This window comes from Gambusia affinis, linkage group LG24 (assembly GCF_019740435.1).
Source record: "Gambusia affinis linkage group LG24, SWU_Gaff_1.0, whole genome shotgun sequence".
NCBI lineage: Eukaryota > Metazoa > Chordata > Actinopteri > Cyprinodontiformes > Poeciliidae > Gambusia > Gambusia affinis.
Window position 1 is genome coordinate 12,265,296 of NC_057891.1, and position 19,070 is coordinate 12,284,365.

The 19,070-nt window shown below is 38.1% G+C and overlaps 1 protein-coding gene across 11 annotated transcripts in view; it reads left to right on the forward strand.

Annotated features, from left to right (window-relative positions):
• LOC122827369 (inositol polyphosphate-4-phosphatase type I A-like) overlaps nt 1–19,027 on the forward strand; it is a 90,258-nt gene extending 71,231 nt beyond the window's left edge. For 3 of the 11 annotated variants that reach the window (XM_044110189.1, XM_044110188.1, XM_044110190.1), the window contains 22 exons: nt 531–647; nt 731–810; nt 1,462–1,573; nt 2,466–2,556; nt 2,822–2,969; nt 4,073–4,203; nt 4,285–4,389; nt 4,471–4,579; nt 4,826–4,843; nt 6,247–6,433; nt 6,516–6,731; nt 6,842–6,983; nt 7,142–7,303; nt 8,155–8,187; nt 8,457–8,629; nt 8,729–8,852; nt 8,936–9,003; nt 9,249–9,448; nt 9,547–9,644; nt 9,740–9,852; nt 9,932–10,086; nt 12,121–13,081. In XM_044110189.1, coding sequence (XP_043966124.1) covers nt 531–647; nt 731–810; nt 1,462–1,573; nt 2,466–2,556; nt 2,822–2,969; nt 4,073–4,203; nt 4,285–4,389; nt 4,471–4,579; nt 4,826–4,843; nt 6,247–6,433; nt 6,516–6,731; nt 6,842–6,983; nt 7,142–7,303; nt 8,155–8,187; nt 8,457–8,629; nt 8,729–8,852; nt 8,936–9,003; nt 9,249–9,448; nt 9,547–9,644; nt 9,740–9,852; nt 9,932–10,086; nt 12,121–12,301 — 2,763 coding nt within the window. In that variant the 3' untranslated portion in view covers nt 12,302–13,081. The other 8 variants (XM_044110196.1, XM_044110191.1, XM_044110198.1 and 5 more) reach the window with 8 other exon arrangements.
• Nucleotides 19,028–19,070: the final 43 nt, after the last annotated feature.

Genomic DNA, 19,070 nt, shown 5'->3' on the forward strand with positions numbered 1-19,070 from the left:
CTTACATTTCAGAATCTATAAAATAGTTGGACCAATCCTATATAAACCACATTTGGACATTTACTCAGGCAAAGCTTTGTTCTGGTACAAGCCAGACGCAAAGTATTGCGTGCAAACAAGTTGATTGGCCTGTAGAATCAGCGACAAGACTGTAGTAGTTGGCGATATGGAGAGGTCCAGATTGATAACTTCATGGTCGAACTCTTTAGCAATTGTAGAAGAACAGCGCAGAGAGAGTCAACTGGACAGGGTATCCCTCAACAAATAAATATTCAAATGCAAAATGACAGCATTAGAGCTGTGGGCATGTTCCTGCCCATAGTCAGGAGACGCACCCAACTGGGGTAAAACCAAATCAGACATTAACCAGATGGAGTGAGACTTGACCACTGAGAAGGGACTTAAGAGGACACTGTTTTAAGAATTTGTACCATTAGTGATTAAAATCAGCTTGTCAAGAGTGCTAAGCTGTACAAAAACTGCTTTATGTAAAGCATTTTGTAACGCGAGTCCCCTTGGTTTCCTCTCAGGGCACCAGTAACCCCACCTTCCTCAGTAGCATCGCCTTTTTCCAGGACTGTAACATTAACCCCCAGACACAGGTCAAGCTGGCCGTGTACGACGTAAAGGACCGATCACAGGGCACGGTACAAATCTTCTGTCATGTACCTGTGGCACCTTAAGAAAACCAAACATAAATCTGAGCTGTTGTCTCTGTCTTTATGTTCAGATGTACATGTTGGGGTTTGCACTCTTTGCTGTGAAGGAACTTCTGCAGGAGAAAGGCCACAGATTAGAGCTTGAACTGCGGTAAACCACCTACACATGAAATTAAAATCCTGTAGAGGAGGCATAGCTTCGAAGATATTTTCAGTCATTTGTTCAGCAGTTTTGATTAACCCTTTGAACGCCCTGTGTCATGCATTTAAAATCGTCTGAAAAAAAAAAAGGTGTGCATTTCATTTCTGTTGGACAGTAGAGACTTCAAACTTTGTAAAAGTAGTGGTTTTATATTGATTTTGTTTTATATTTACTTCCAAATAAGACCAGGAATATGATCGATCATTTTAGCCATAGCATAGTGCGCATTTTACGCATGGACTCGAAAAAATGGCTTTCGTGTTGCATTCGTTCACTTTTTGGTCGTAAAACAACTCCCGATTGCACTCAACGTGCGTAAAATGCGCACTATGCTATGGCTAACATGATCGATCATATTCCTGGTTTTATTTGGAAGTAAATATAAAACAAAATCAATATAAAACCACTACTTTTACAAAGTTTGAAGTCTCCACTCTCCAACAGAAATGAAATGCACACTTCGCACGGCGTCTTTTCTTTATACAGAAGTCTTTTAAATGCATGACGTCATGCCCGCCACAGGGCGGGCGTCGACCTCAGAGGGTTAAAGTTTGTTTTCCTGTTAAATAAAACCCAGCTTGTGTTTTTTTGGATGGACAGATCGGCAGAGAACCACCGGGTTGGGAAGGTCACCATCGCAGCGTGGCAGATGGAGGACAGGGCTGATCATAGGATGTCTGTTAGAAATCTGCCAGAGAGCATCAATGGTCGAGTAAGGAACAAAATAATCAGCTTTTTGTTGTCATTTTTCTCCTTACACACTAGGTCAATCCAGTTATCTCTTCTCAAGAAACCTGATTGAGTTCCTGGAAGTTTGGAAGACCCTTTACAGTGTAAAGCAAATAGCATGTAACACCACATTGTGTAATAGTCAATGCAAAATGTGATAGATCCTTGAACGCATTTTTGCAATACTTTCTGCCACATTATGTGATGACATTATTATGTTCTGTTTTGTTGCTCCTCTTTCGGAAATGACAATGTGATAAGGTGGCACATTGTGCAATAAACAATCACACACCGTCTGTTCTCATCTTAGTCATTAAACTTGTAAGAACGACCATGTTGAAACTTGGATCAATAAATGCCAAACCTTTTGGTCGTTTAGTTTCCTTTTCAGACTCATAATGATTCAAAATGTGTTCAAGGATTTTATTACATTGATTATGACACAATAGTTTTAATGCTGTATTATTACATTTTAAAGACTGGTTTTATTACATATTGCATTGCTACATAGCTTCATCAATGGTGCTTTCAAATATAAATATAAAGCAGCATACATATATATCTATATATAAGCATATATATTTGATATATATATTATACATATGATACAATTTGCATTTAAATTGCAGCCTGAGGAAAAATGGCTTCCTTTGGTCTCCCAGCAACCAGCAAAACTGAGCCTGGATGTGGTTACAGTTATTGTGTTATTCCTTGCCAGTTCAGCTCCAAATTGCCTTGCTGGTGTATTCTGCCTCACTGACAGCACATTACTATATGCTCTCTGCCTGTGAGAAAGACACAGTGTCTAATTTCTGTCTTGATTCGGTGTAAAGCAGGTCAAATTTGCACTCAGTCTGTGTTTGTTTTGGCTGCAGATGGTACTTCCCGTTGATGAGAGCCTGACTGAGTCGATGGGAGCCCGGATTAAATACGCCTCGCTGTCTAAAGACAGCCTGCTACGCTCAGGTGAGACTTCACTGACTTCACAGCAGCTGACAGATTTAAGCACATCACACCACAACAGCGTGAGGGAAAAGCTTGGCCAGGAGCTCAGAGTACCTACAGGAAACAAGGTAACAAAGTCACAGAGAGCTGCTAGGTGAGGGAATGAAAGCTCCTCAGTGTTGTAGTTACATGCAGTGTTTTGGTATGAATGATTGGTTGATAAGAAAAAGGTGCTGGCACACTTGCGAAACCTGTCAAACTGCATTACGATGTGCATGTGAAACAGTGTTTGGAGGAACCATGTCCAGGATGTACCGCTTCCCGACCACGGACGGAAAGCACCTGCGCGTCCTGGAGCAGATGGCCGAGAGCGTCCTGTCCCTCAACATTCCCCGGCAGTTTGTCAAGCTGCTGCTGGAGGAGGACGTCACCAGGTACTGAACAATTATTTTAGTTAGCGCTTATTCTGATGATTAATCATATTTTTAAATACGTGGCATTTTCTTCTGATTTTTCTTTTAAGCCTTTTTAATACAATACTAGAAACATAAAAAGATACATATACACAAATATTAAATATTTTACATTGGAACATTATTGCTGAAAATGTAATATTCCTTTAGCAAACTCTCAATCATTTGTAGTAAAGAATGCATCTGCAGCTGAAAAACATAAAAAGCTCAACCCATTCTGCATGACTTAAGGTATAAAAACAAAGTAGGCAAGAATAAGCTTTGCTTCAGCCTATTCCTTTTTTGGTAAACTGTGGGTTTGTTTATTGTTGTTTTTTCTTTTCTTTTCTTTAGTTGTTTCCTGTGTTTAATGTGGACAATTTACCAAAATAAAGTGATTGATGATGACTTAACATCAATCCTGTACACAGCTGAGTTATTGATTGTTTTTAGATTAACTAATTTCAGAATTTGAGCCAGATGAAGCTAAAACTGTCTGACTTTAGGAGGTTTGGCTCATTCATATTTGCAGACAAAGTATTTTTTAAATCTTGCATGCTAAATGCATGGATATTTCTTTAAGTTTTGACTCGAGTCTAAATACTCCAGTTAATGATTAATCGATTACTAAAGTAGTTTACGATTATTTCAATAATCATTTAATCCAGATTAATCGTTTCAGCCCTACAAACTCTGCAGTTCTGAGTTCCTCAGAATTTAATTGTATTTATTTTCACTCTTGTTCTGTGGTTTCTAGTGTCTAAAATCAGGAAGTACACCTGTAACAAGCAAACACAAACTTAACAAATTGAAACCTATCTTTGCATAAATGGCAGGAAGTATACAGCATTTTTTTTTTTATTGATTTAATAAACTTGCCTCAATCTTCAAGTTTTTACACTTTTGTGGAATTGAATCAATTTGGGGAAACTACTGTGTCATTACATTACAACTCTAACACTTTTGCAACATTAAAGGTTGCAAAATGAATATTTTCTCCAAAATATGATGAAAAATGCACTTTGAGGTCATTTCTATTGAGTCTCTTATTTATTTATTTTTCCCCACCTTAAATATCTCTGCAGGGTGTGTGAGCTGGAGGAACTGGGAGAGTTATCACCCTGCTGGGAGACTTTGCGACGGCAGATCGTGTCCCAGTACCAGTCCATAACGCTCACATATCAGGAAACGCTGTGCGACCTCAACAGCTACCGAGGTCGGTGTCTTCACGGCTCCCCAAACGTTGGTCAGTGAGTAAAAACTTTAAGCTTTCTCCCTCTTATGCTCTCGGCGTCAGGTCCCTCCTTCAAAGCTAGCAACCTGAAAGCAGACAGGAAGCTGGAATTTATGCCAACCAACCTCCATGTGCAGAGGATGAGGGTGCAGGACGAGCTGGGCTTCAGTAAAACATCTATTCTTGAAAGCATTTATTCTTTTGTGTGCTGTCCTTTCCCTCTGTAAACGGTCATCTGTTTCATGGCAGAGCACACCTATGATGTCATAACGATTGGCGCTCCGGCTGCTCATTGCCAGGGATTTAAAAGTGGCGGCCTCAGGAAGCTCATCCATAAGTTTGAGGAGGCCAAGACACAGTAAGTTAACGTTAATGTGCACGGATTTTATACAGTTCAAAAATCCAGATAAGTCATGTTTTTTTTTTCTTTTCCTTGGGTTAATTTTTTTTTTTACTTCATTCATATTTAAATTTTTATTTCAGATACTTCCAATAAAAAAAATCATTGACCTGCTTTGATTTTACATTCAATTAATGCACTGTTTCTTTGTAATATTTTCTGGCTTCCTTCTTAATTTGTTTCTGTTACTGTTTTATTGATCAGCGTTTGTGAGGAGGGATGGTGAGTTGCTGCCTTAATTTTGCTCGTTTTCATTTCGCAGTTTGTATCTCATTGCTACAATGGAAAATTCCAGGTTATGGCTTGTTTACAAAAACATGAAAGCATTAAAGAAACTGTACTATAAATGTACACGGATTATACGTTTTAACATGTCTGAGTTTTAACATGTCGAACTGAACTCACGCAACTTTGACGTATCTTTAGACGTCCTTTTTGAGAATTTACAATCTCCACCAATATGTTTATATCTTGCTCTTATTTTGAAAAGCAAAACAAAAAAACTGTTTAATAATTCATTAAAAATCTATGCCTCCTGGGTGGTTTCGAAGTGAATGGTGACGGAGTGCATCTGGCTGCACTCCAGCGCTGTGGGGCATGTTTACAAAGCAAAACTGCAAAATAAATTTCCTTCTTCTCGTCCTGTTTGCGGAGTGCGCCATGCAGATAGCTAGCATATTTTTCTGACATGGATCCTGTAAGTCACATGGACACATAAATTACCAAAAGACTGTGGAAAGAGAAAGTTCCTCTGTTACATTGTCTGAGGAGGACAAAAAGTGAACTATTATAGGTGCATTTTCTAAGCTACAGAATAGTAATAATTCATAGATGGATGTAGTGGAGGTAATTTGACATGTACACGGGAAATGCTGATACTTTTTTATTGGCTAACAGACCAGAGTTGTATGGGAGGGACGGTCTACCGCCATCTTACATTCTCTTAAATTTTTTTTTTAGAAGTTATAAAAAGCTTCGATCTTCTGTGTCAAGCCTTTTTTCGAGTGGTAGTTGCCACTGCTGTAGATTTTCTTATTTGTGATCAGAATCAGATCCAGAAAGTTCTGATCAAAGGATGACCAATCAAAGTCATTGTAAGAATATGCATCAGTTTGATACTAAGTTGTTGAAAATTTTTAGACGCAGGTTTCAGCTGGTCATTACAAGATCCGTGCTTAATTTGCTTCATTTAACAGGCTATGAACTGCAATTTTCAAATAAACCCGCCTACCACCACACAAACTGTTCATGTTTTTAAGTTGTCAAACCCAGAGATCACCTGAAACAGTATCACTTTATTGAATTCATTGAAATGTCAGTTTGTAAAGTTGTAAGTCGGCTGTTTGTTCACGTTTCTAATAAAAGTCACTTGGAAAAGAATCGTTTTTACAACTAATTCTCAAGTTCAAATGTCAGAGCCCTCTGCTCAGAACATGTTAAGGCATTATCTACAGCAGGCATGTGCATGTAAAAGCTGTAAAGACTTATTTGACAAGTCAGTAGCATCCATCTCTCCTGTTTTGGAGACAGATCTTCTTAAAATCAGGAGATGACTTTTTCCCGTTAGCAGTGTAGAGCAGAGTGTCGTCAGCGTATGGTTTGATAACAGTCTTTTCTCCTCGCAGCAGCGCTCTCTCCAGCTCACAGTCCATCGTCTACATACCCCAGGACATCGTCCGAGCCAAAGAGATCATCGCCCACGTCAACACACTCAAAACTCAGGTCAACTACTACGCTGAGAGGCTTTCCCGAGCCGCCAAAGACCGATCGGCTAGTGGGCTGGAGAGGACGCTGGCTATCCTGACGGATAAGGTGCCACAGGCAGTTTGATTTGGGAGCTTGTCTCCATTTATTCCACGACTAAAAGCAATATTTTCTCACCGGATGATGTCAGACTCGTCAGTTGGTGACGGTGTGCGACTGCAAATTGCTGGCTTCGGCCATCCAGGCTTTGAACGCGGCGCGGCCTGACTACATTGCCTCCAAAGCATCGCCTACCACCGAACCAGAACAAGTGGTCCTCCGCAACGATCAGGACACTCTGCTGGCCAAGTGGAGCGGTTGCCACAGTCGATCTTCGCTGCATGTCGACTGGCACGAAGAGGAGTGGGTAGGTCTTTACAACCTTCCTCAACGTTTTCTCGTTTTTACTATCGGCTACTTTTGGTTTTCTCTTCACACCCGGCATATTTGAGTTAAAATCTTTTGCCTTCTGCTCAGGAGAAGGTTTGGGTCAATGTGGACAAGTCTCTGGACTGCATCATTCAGCGAGTGGATAAGATGCTGCAGAAAGAGAGGAGACCCAGCAGCAGTAGTCTGGACAGTACCCAGCACGACCTGCAGAGCGGCGACAGTAAAAAAGGTACACCTGTTCACCATTTACGTTTTAGCTCTAACATTTCTGCTTAATCTGCTCAGCTGGAATCAGTTTTCACCATCATACTTTATGTAAAAAAAAAAAAAAACGCTCAGATGTTTAAATTGGTATAAATTGACTCTTGTGTATGTGGCTATGGAAAGGTGAGGAAAAACGACGGGCTTTCTGGATCAACCCAGGAAGTTTGTCACAGGACTCATTATCATCAGAACCTCCTCCACCATCTTCATCAGCACCACCATACTCTTCCTCTTCGCCTGCCCTCTCCTCATCTGCACGACACTCCAGCCCCGAACAGGAAAACTGTACGTTTCTGTTTCTACTGCTTTCCGTTTTTCCACAGAACCGTATAGAGGTTGCAGTCAGAGGTTTACATCCACTCAGAATACACTCATTCTGGGGGAAATTTCTGAGGACTGGGCGATGAATCGGTTTTATCGATTCATCAGATTTGTCGTTTTTGAGGATTAAAGTTTTGGAAAATCAGGATTTTTTTTTCACCAACTGACTTCTTTGGTTTTTATAGTTTGAAGTGATGTTAGCACACCCATTGTGTTTTACAGCTTCTATTTATTTGGATTTTGAATTAAGGTCAACTCTACAACAAAATATAGATATAAATAAATATTTTTTTTTTTAGAAAAAACTTAGAATGTTACCAGAATAAAGTCATAGCATCAGGAGAATGAAGTATCCAGAAACCATGGCCCTCTTTAACCTCTCTTAGGGTCTTAGGGTCATCACTGGTAGTTAAAACTCGTTGACCCCACTTTTGTTTTAAGCATCTGAACATTCAAAGACTAATTAATATGACATGAGTTTATGTAAACCTCAGACTGAAACCGAACTTCTCTCACCTCCTCGTCTGGATCATGTTCTTCTTTTCGATTGAGTCTCATTGTTTCGCTTTTGTCGTTGTCCACAGTGTGTCAGTCAGTACTTTAAATGTTCTGGACCACGGTCAAACATCTGTTCCAACTACCCCTTTAAACCAATGTGGGGATAAAGTGGAAGCCTTTGCTTCAGATATCTAATCATATTCAGGCAGAAGAAGCTGTATAGTCCATTTTTATTGTTAGATGTTTGACCCTGGTCTGCAGTGTTTTCTATGTGTGTCTGCTAATCATGCATGTTGCACCTTCACCCCTTCTTCCAGATGGAAGCCCGAGTGCAGAGGAGGCGTACCCAGGTAAGAGCCGCTGCCTCTAACTTTGAATTAATGTAGGTTTGTTTTTATTTTTGAATAGTCACTCTCCATAGATTTTTCTATCATTTCAAAAATGAAAAAGACACACAGAGTAACTTGTTGTTCATCAGTGCTTTTCTGCTTTTCTTGCCCTCTAACTGTCCAGTCCGTTTCTCTCTCTTAACAGTCTAATTAAGATTAATTTCAGTTTCAGTCTTCCAGCTAATAACCTCTTGGTTTTATTCTTGACTCCGTTCCATCTTTGTTCCCAGGTGAGTGGAGCGAGGCTCTGTACCCGCTCCTCACCACGCTCACCGAGTGCGTCGCCATGATGACCGACAAGGCCAAGAAGTCCATGGTGTTCCTGCTGATGCAGGACAGCGCTCCCACCATATCTATGGACGTGTCGTTGCAATATCGCCGGGATGTCGTCTTCTGCCAGACGGTCAGCGCGCGAAACATGACTCAAGAGACCCCCGCCCCCTAATCCAATGAAAAAACTTTTCTTTCCTCCTGTTCTGATGTCTCTCCTTGTTCCTTGCAGCTCACTGCCCTGATCTGTGGCTTTGTCATCAAACTGAGGAACTGTCTTCGAGACAACGGTTTCCTGCGGCAGCTCTACACAATCGGCCTGCTGGCTCAATACGAGTCCCTGCTCAGCACCTACGGTCCGAAACAGACCCTATCAGGTCTTATTCATAACTTTTTTTTTGTTGGATTTACTTGACTGAGCGTCTCCTTGTGCGTCTAGGAGAGGAGGTCGCCATGTTGGAGGACATGAGCATCGGCGTCATGGATCTGCGGAACGTCACCTTTAAGGTAAAATAACACTACATAATATTTACACAGCAAAAAACCACAAGAAGTTTCTAATTAAAATATTTTAGTACATTTGAATTTGGGCAAAAAAAAAATAAAAAATTAAAAGTAACTTTTCAGCAAGGTGTATAAGCTAAGTAAATAATTTTTCAACAATTCTAAAAAAAATTTTTTAGCAGTTCTAGTACTTTTTATATCTAAATTCAAGAATTTTGTTGCTTTTTTTAATTTTGATTTTAACTCAGGTCACCCAGGCAACCGGCAGCTCCGCACCCGACATGCTGCCGATCATCACGGGCAACAGGGACGGCTTCAACGTCCGGATCCCTCTGCCGGGCAGCATGTTCGACGCGTTGCCACGGGAGATCCAGAGCGGAATGCTGCTGAGGGTCCAGCCGGTGCACTTTAACGTGGGCATCAACGAGCAGCAGACGCTGGCCGAGAAGTGAGACAAACTCACATTTTGTGCTCCAGAGAGTTTGAATTGAAGGGGGTGAAAAAAAAAAGGAAACCTGAGTTTGAGTTTGTGTTTGTGGCACTCAGGTTTGGTGACACATCCCTGCAGGAAATCATCAACATGGAGAGTCTCTCCAGGCTGAACTCCTACTATGAACAGTTCAAAGAAGTTCTTCCTGAGGACTGTGAGTTCGGGAAAGCTGCTTCTTCTTCTGTATCGTCTCAGAATATGAGAAACGAAAGAGTTAAAACTCCTCTAATCGTCTTTTTCTACACCCAGGCCTTCCCAGGTCCCGTTCCCAGACTTGCCTCCCCGAGCTGCTGAGGTTTCTGGGCCAGAACGTCAACGCCAGGAAGAACAAGAACGTGGACATCCTCTGGCAGGCGGCCGAGGTGATTAAAAACCTCTGAATGCAGAGGAAAGGAGGAATCTGCCTGTTGAAACTCAAACCTCTTCGCTTTCCTGCGTTAGATTTGCCGCCGACTGAACGGCGTCCGTTTCACCAGCTGCAAGAGCGCCAAAGACCGGACGGGCATGTCGGTCACTCTGGAGCAGTGCCTGATCCTGCAGCATGAACACGGCATGGCGCCGCAGGTCTTCACGCAGGCTCTCGACTGCATGCGCAGGTAGGAGAATCAACCTGTTCTGTTGGGCCGTAATTCCAGTATCATTTGAACTCTAAGCTGAAATCTGATTTGTCTTTATTTGATTGAAAAAACAAAAAAAAACAAATCTCAGACAAAAATGTGTAAACTGGCGGATTTATTGTTTTTCATCATCATTTTTTCCTTTGTCATCGTTTTGTCCATCGGCTAGCAGTAATAACTAGCGAACTATACTTTGTTTTAGGTTTGTACTGACTGCAGGAATCGGGGCCAGCTAGATTACACAGATTGAAATTGAACCATAGAAGCAAGAGTTATATTTCAGGTCTTAAAATAAACTTTTACTGCTACTTTTTGTTGGAAATTTGAGGTGCACAACAACTAAAACTGATATTTTCAAACACATTTGACTCATTTCTCGAAAGCTACTGTAAAATTTCTCCAAACTCCACAGAAGTGTGTAAGAATAACACATAATATAGAACATAAGCTAGTTGTTGCTATTTACTATCTGGTGAATTACATGGCCAGGCCAGTTAAACCAAAGTTATACAAAATTCAAATTATGTAAATTGCAAAGCACGTAATTTATTTCTTGGGCACTTTATAGTATGTAACACCAGAATTAACCATACTGATTAATAAACAAAAGCTGGCATTTTGCTTTTCAGCCACTTTTTAGCCAAGTTCTCCAAAATAGCTTAGTAGAAAACATGAAAAGTCTATTACTACTGCACATTTCCAAAAGAATTGGAGTAATTTTTCTTATATTTTTGAATACAACTTCAATAAAACAAAGTCAGATAGATTTACAATCTATATATACAGACCTGTTGAATAAATTAGAAAATACATTGAAGTCTTGTTTGTCAGATTGAAAGTACATTTTTAAAATAACCTTTAAGCAAGTATTACACATTTTTTAACATTCTGAAAGTAGTTTTTTATTGGTCTGATGTAATATTCTAATTTAAATGCTATGTTTTCATCAGCTGTAAATGGAAATTATCATAATTAGGAGAAATAAAGGCTTTAGAAACTTTCTATATAATGTATAAAAATCACCTGCTGATAAATTTCCTATAATAGATGGACTTTTCAAATGATTTATTGAATGAGTCTGCATACATGTATGTGCGATTTAAAACACAGGAAAATGAAAATGAGTTCAGTCAAAACTATTTATGTACAAAATTGCAAAGTGTGAAAGCAGTCCTGTTTACCTCCAACAAAGGGGGGGGGGAAAAAAGAAACAAGCTGAGCTTTTTTCACCCCGCTTGCAGAAATACGATGCTGATCTGAGACAGGAGACGGTGCGACTGAGCTGCTGCTGCTGCTGGTCGCTATTGATACCGATGTTGATCCACAGCAAATGTGATTCCCAGGTTCTCTTGCCGGGTTGTGCTCCAAATGTCTCTGTTTGGTACAAATCCTAGAGATGCTCGCACCGCTCTGTTTTAAAGTCTCTCCATCTTTCTCCTTCTCCCCCTCACGTCTGCACGCGTTCCTCTCCTCCTCCTCAGCCGGCCGGCATAAACTCAGATTTGATTTGGCCCCGGACGCATGTTTGACAGCAACAAATTGTCCCACACCCGTAACGTTTGCATGCCCTGAGCTTCGCGCTTCTCCTTCATCTTCCATCTCCATCCATGTCTAGAGAGACGATAAACATGGTGAACCATTTTGCTGTTTCTTCTTTCCTTTCTTTAAAGAACATCTTTCCTAATTTCTCTTTTTTTCTCTCTCTCTCCTCTCTTTCCTTCCTCTGCTTCCCGTCTCATGGTTCTTGTCGTGTAACTAATTTATTTTTGCCGGATGGTGTTTTATTTGTTTATCGATGTTATTGTTTTGACGTCGCCTTGTGGGAGCTGCTTTCTGTCAACACGTTTTTGTTTTTTTTCCTTGTTCTCACATCCCACTTATTATTAATTTGCCATCTCTCCGCTGGCATATCTGCGTGCCATCTGTTTATATCCCTTCCTCCTCATCCGTCGCTCTCTTCCTCCTGTTTTGCCGCTCCACCTCCTTCCCGTTCTTCTTCCCCACACCGGACAGCGTTGGGACGAGGGAAGGTGTGATCCAGAAGAACCTGAGCGGGTTGCTGCCAGTGCGCGACCTGCGGCTGGACCCCAGCCTCATGTACTCCCTGCCGCTGTTGGCGCTCAGCCCCAACCTGCTGCTGGTGTGCATCTTCCTCAGCGTGGCGTATTTCTTGGCCAAAGTCCGCTGCAGCTGAGCCAGGCCTGGTCAGGGTTTTTTTTTTTGAGAAACCGCAGTCCAGTCGCACACACTGTTTCACCTGAACAAAGGGCTTTCCACCGGAGTTTCTTCATGGGAATGAAAAAACAACTGAATTTTCCTTCACTTCTTTCTCCTTTTGCTGAAAGTGAGGCATCACTCATCTGATTTACCAGTTAAAGCTGCAGTGTGTAAATCTATCATAATTTCCCAACCAAAAACAACCAATCAGAGTCAGAGGGAGGGTCCTAGCGCTGTCAATCAACCTTGTGAGTGCACTGCTAAACATGCTAACCACGGAGACTCAACTTAGTGTTACAGAAAAACGTTTGTCCTCCGTTATTAGTGGCCATGCTAACCAGCCTTAGCACTAGTTAGCATTTGCTGAGCAACAGTTTCAACAAATACAGCAAAACATATTTTTTATTACAGTTACATACTGCTGCTTTAAAGTTTAATTTTTGTGTCTTATTTTCATATTTTCTCTCTAAATGCTGCCATTCCTGTGATTGGTCACTAAAGTGCAGCATTTTTTGTCTTTTTTTTAAAATGATTTCTCGCATAAAGAAAGAGGAAGGTCTTCAAAACAAAGTTGCTTAACAATAAATGATGTGTTTTATGGGGAACATGCAATAGAAGAAAAAGTCTTTTTAAAAGGGATTTAATGGATATTTTTAGCCAATGACTTGATGTCACGCTGCCTTATTTCTCACAAATAACACCAGAACAGACACAGTTGGATTCAGAAGTTCTGCTCATCGTTGCCATGAATATTACGATATATATATATATATATATATATATATATATATATATATATATATATATATATATATATATATATATATATATATATATATATATATATATATATATATATATATATTTGGTTTCATCCGACGCATGTAATTTTAGATTAAACACAGTCCAAAATATGACGCTCGCACCAAAAACTCAATTGTTAGATGAAACGAAATTTAAAAAATGACAATGGCCATGATGAGAGCACATAACCTTCTGACTAAAACTGTAGAAAATGACAGTACATTTGTGAGTAAATGTATAGAAAGTCAACTTAAAATATATGAAAAGAAGTTCTGGAAGAACTGAGAATAGTTTTTGTTTACAAAAAAATAAATATACAAACAGCTTCTTCCATTTATGCTTTCATAGTCTTCCACATGCGTCGGAACCTAAAGCTTTTTATGCAGCTATGCTTAAGCTTACATATATTTATATTTTTGTCAGCCTTGTTTTTTGCTTTTCAAGTGGGTCTTCCTGGTTTTATAGAAGGTGTGAGGCTTTTTGCTTCGACTCCACCTACAAGCAGCCCATGCTTGTAGGTGGGCTTTTAGATTGTAGGATATTCAGGTGAAAAGTGATTCAGTAATTCAAAAACAAGATTTTTGAATTACTGATGGGTGTTTTCCATCGATAGCCAAATGCTAGTCAGATTTTACTGCAGGGTCTGTTTTCAGATATTTGCTAGATGCAACTAGGCCTGTCGCAAAAAGCAATAAATTAATTCATTGCGTAATAAATTAAAATAAGATTAATAACTTGCAGTTAGACAACAGTCATTAAAGAGATGCTGCCCTTGAATATTGTTGAAAAACGCTGCAGACATTTGACACCAAATACAAATGTGTTTGCACTACTTGCCCCTTTAGCCTGTTACCCCCGTCTAAGCAGAACGATTAATATGTTTTGAATTTTGGTAACAAAGACTTCATAATACATTTTAAATGTTTTTTATTTTTGGATTTTTTTGCAAATATTTTTCAATTCCAGCGTTCAGAAATCAGAATTATCTTTGAGTGGGGATACTTCCATTTATATGCCATTCTTATTCTTATTCTTATTATTATTATTATTATTATTATTATTATTATTATTATTATTATTATTATTATTATTATTATTATTGTTATTATTATTATCATATTAGTTGAAAATGCCCTCAAAACAACGATTGTATCATTTATTGCAATAATTTCTGGAACAATTTCTTATCGTGACAGGCCTAGACGCAGCAGTATTTATTTTTCTTCTTTTTTCCCACATGGAACATGTTTTCTGTAATACAAACGCTGTTTAGTTTTAGCAACCGTTGCTGCTTCTCGAATGACAAAATGGTGTTAAAACAAAACTAAAATCAACTATACAAAAAGAGTAGCAATTCAAACGTATTTGCAATAACAGTTCTATATATGGAAGGCAGAAAATATCACAGAATAATTTAATAAAATAGCTCATTATCGAATTAATTGGTAAACAGTTTCTATAAATATGCTTTTTATATAATTATTATAAATAGTACAACAAAAGATTTCATTGTTAAAATACATTATGTTTGTTATGGGAAAAATATATGCTCATACCTGTCTCATTTTCAAGGCAACAAATAAATACATATCGTTTCTTCAAGACAGAATTGTACCATAATTTGATGTGTCTGGAGGAAAAAGGACGAATAGTGTGTTTATTATTTTGGGGAACCGAAAGCATTCAGGCTGCTTTACTTGGAAGTATGCTATTTAAAAATCAATATCTTGGCCTGCAGCATCAGCTGCCTCCCCAGAGTGTTCAGACTCGGTATCATTAAGATCGACCCAGTAAGGAAATAGATAAGACCAAATGAGTCTCCCTTGGGAGTTTATTGGCTCTCATGTCCTGCTAGCATTCACATACACTGACCAGTGATCCATTCTTTGGCTTGTGGAAGTATAACAAGCTTCTGTCTTCTCAAATAGACTTAACAAATATTTTAATCACGGTTGATGTGGATCCAAGCGGCTGTGCTAGCTAGCATGCTACACAGAAAAACCTTCTATCGTTTTAGCACGTTAGCAAACTTCTCCATTTGTTCAGATGTACAGTAGTGTTAAATTATTTTTACTTCGTTTGCAAGACTTAAAACGATGCAGTGGCGTGTGGTCCTGAAAACTATAACTATAAGTTTATATAACTGTAAAACAATCAGGAGCATTATTTAGCTCCTAGTTGAGCTGAAATATGCTGATCTTATTTACTGTAAGTTATGTTTATGAATGAGTTTAGTTAGAGTTGATGTGCTTTTCAGTTGTACTGTTTTTGTTAGAAAAGGTTTGGTAAACGCCTCCTTTGGTTTCTGCCTTTTTCAATATTTTTGTGCCACTAGTAGCATATTAGCTTCACTATTTTTTAATTATTATAATTTTTTTTTTATTTAGATAGAAACATAAAAATAAATGAGGATTACCATTCATTTTTCAATTTGCCATGTTATCAAGATATTTAAAATAGATTTAAAAAATCCCTAATTTCATATCAAATTTAAAATCCAGTGTCTTAAAAAATTGCTAAATAGTCACTATTTTTACATGTAGCTAGCTTATTAGCAAGTGGGCATAATATTTTTCTTAAGAAACATAAATATTATTTAAAAACAGATAATGATCATTAACTAATCAACTAATGAGTTAAGTTATGTTATAAAGTACCAATTGGAAAATTAAATGCAAACTACACTTCCTTTGTTTTTAATGTTTTTTGCAGTTTATAACTTGTTGATTTTACAAGATCACTGAGTTCTCCTCGATCTGCAGACCCACCACCGTTACCATTTATTGAACAAAAACAACATATTTTAAATATATATAAAAGATCTATAAAGTCAAAGCTGCTAGACAATGAGGTGGAAATTACAATTTGTTAGAGAAAAAAATCTCAGTTTCAGAGATTTATTATTTATTATTTACTATCTATCTTTGGAGATGATAAAGTGTTTCCTAAAGGGTTCAGTTATGTTACTGTTTCATGGAGCTTTTTGTTATTGTTTTTGCTGATCTATAAGAGAATAAATTTGAGACATGTTTTTGGAAGAATTGTATTTAAGTGCTTGCAATTGTCTCAGCACATTGTTGTCTGTGATATTTATTATGAATCAGGAAAGGAGTATATACATAAATCTAAATATTATGCTTGTGCCATAACTGTCCTACTCTAGTCACTTTATTTCTCTCGCTATATATGTCTGTTTTTACTGTCTATTGAAACTGAATATGTATTTTCTTGTGTGACTAAATTTCTTCACAGATTGCGGTTCTGTCCAAAACTCTAAGCCTTATTGTCAGATATTGTTTTTGGGGAATGTTTGACTTGTAATGTGACATTATCATGGTATTACAATCCTCATGTCTGACTGTAAACTGCTAATATGCTGAAATTCACTCATTGTATTAACAGAAAAATGTTCTGCAGTCCTGTTGCTAACAAGGCTTTTACAGAGATTTGTGCAGGAAGTTATTGCAAGAACAGTGATTTTGTAGCTTTCAAGGTGTCAGTTTTGTTCATTTATTCCAGTGTTAACGTTCATATTCCAGCTGCACCCAGAAATGTATTACGATAAAAAAACAAAACAAAAAAAAACCCCTCAGTATTTTCAACTATGCCTCAAATTAATGTCACTTTAATGTCCAAACCTTTGCTTTGTCCAGCACTCACACTGCTTTAAATGTATACACAAATCCAAGAAAACCCTCTGTTCTATGCATTACAGTCATAATGCTGTTCAAATAAATGTTTTCTGTCTTCACTTGCAAAATTTATATATTTTAGTACTCTGTTGTTGTATTTTCTGTTGTGTCGGTTTTACACTTTTTTTTGTTGATGTTACATAAATGTTTCTTTCTTGCAATATTTTTCATGTATTTTCTATTTTTTATTTTTTTTTACATTATATGGCTGGATTTTAAAAGATCCATTTGATAAATTTCTTGGAAATTGATCATCTGGTTGACCAGCCATTTAATATCTAGATATCAGCTTCTCAGCACATGATTTAACATTTTTTATTTAAAAGCACATTGTTTTCTATTTATAGATGTCGATTTAAATGCCATTTGTCCTAGCTAACTGTTTTAGCTTACCTGAACTGAAGTTATAAGCAACAGAATTAAAAAATGTTAAAGAACATTTCAATTTAGTCCTTTTATAACATACATAATCTTGCTAGCTAAATAGTAAGTTATCGTTGCTATTAACACTTCTGATATTAAACAAAAAGGTAGCCCCAGATCAATAATCAAAACCTAGAAATATTTAAACTTGTTCAGAAATAAGAGATATCCTAAACGTTATTAATTAAAATTGAGCTATTTTAATGAAAAATATGTATCTTCTACCTAACTAGTTAGCTCGTGACAAACTTGCTATACAGATAAGTTACAGATTGATATTTACAAGTAGTAAACCTTTGAATCTTAATCTAGCTCATTTATTCAACCTAATAACAGACAAGTTAGTTGGCTAACAAGTTAAAAAGGGACATTTAAAATCCTTATAATTCAAACATTGTACAGATTACAGATTAAATAAAGTAGCTTGTTTTCAGTAAGAAGCACTTTCATAAAACATTCAACTTTCGCTGTGTATGAAAGGTCCTACATGAAAAGACTGCCTGATTGATTGGTTGATTAATTGATTTACATTTTTTTAACAAGTTAGCTTGCCAAATATATTCCGATTTTATTGTTATACATAAAAAAGGTAATCTAACTTGTTGTAGTCGCTTCGTAATTTAGTTACTAGTCGTCGTGCCTACCCACAGTACGTTTTGCTTGCGTTTTAACTCTTCTCGTCTCCCCCCCTCCCGCTTCTTTTGTCTTCACAGCGAGGGCTGCAGACGAGAAAACACAGTGAAGAACGTTGGCGCGAGAAAATACGCCTTTAACTCGTTCCAACTCAGGGCCTTCCCCAAACACTACCGGCCACCTGACGGCACCTTCGGGAAGGTGGAAACCTGATCGATCCGCCCTGGAGGTGCTTGTCAGGACAGCATCACCGTCACATGACCTCTTTGTTTGGGAAGGATTAGACTGAGTAGAGTCACGATGCATTTCAGACATTAATATCGCCTGGTGAGATATCAAAAGATTTTAGGTATATATTTTATTTTCTGGAGGTTGATTTTGTGATTCAACGTACACTGTACTACCACACTGAAAACGCTGAGGCAAATCCTATGACAAAGACTGTTTTCTGGTACGTATACCAGAAAACCGTGTACGTTTCCTGGTATATGCGGTAGCACACATTTTGCGTATGTTACGTTATTCATAAGTTGCTAAACAGTGTATTTACCTCACTGCCTCGATCTTCTCAATCACTGATAATCGATATATAAATACCAAGCTTTTAGTTGAAGCAGGAAAAACTCTAAATACTTGGTAGATTAGAGGAATGAATTCTATAAAATCAAGTCTTCGAATATGAATAGCTCATATGAATAGAAGCACACCTAGTGCACTTATCATGTATCATAAGAAGCAGTGCCTTCAAAATGTTGTCTGAAGTGCCCATGAGCAAGATATGGATTCTGTCATACCTCTTGTTTTGTTAGTTGGACGGGTCAGAAAAGTTGAGGTCTTGTTCTTCAGTTTAAAAAACATATTTACCATTAAACTATTAAAATGACCTAATGAGGAGTTTTATATCAGAACACTGAGAGTGGTTTGACATATTTTATGACACAAGAGGGCGCCACTGTTCTTCCACCGACATACTTGGCTCTACATGTGTGCAAATCCATGTACATTTTAGTCATCACTGAAAGTGTCTTTGTTTTTGTTTTTCCCCTCCTTTTTTTTACTCTGACACACACGTTTCTCTTTTCTGTGAAAACCGGCCATATTTGAAAGTGTTTTATGTTGCAGCATTGCTAAAATAAACTACTTTTTTTGTATTATTGGTTTGGAAGTGAATCTACTTTCCCGATTGTTCGCATT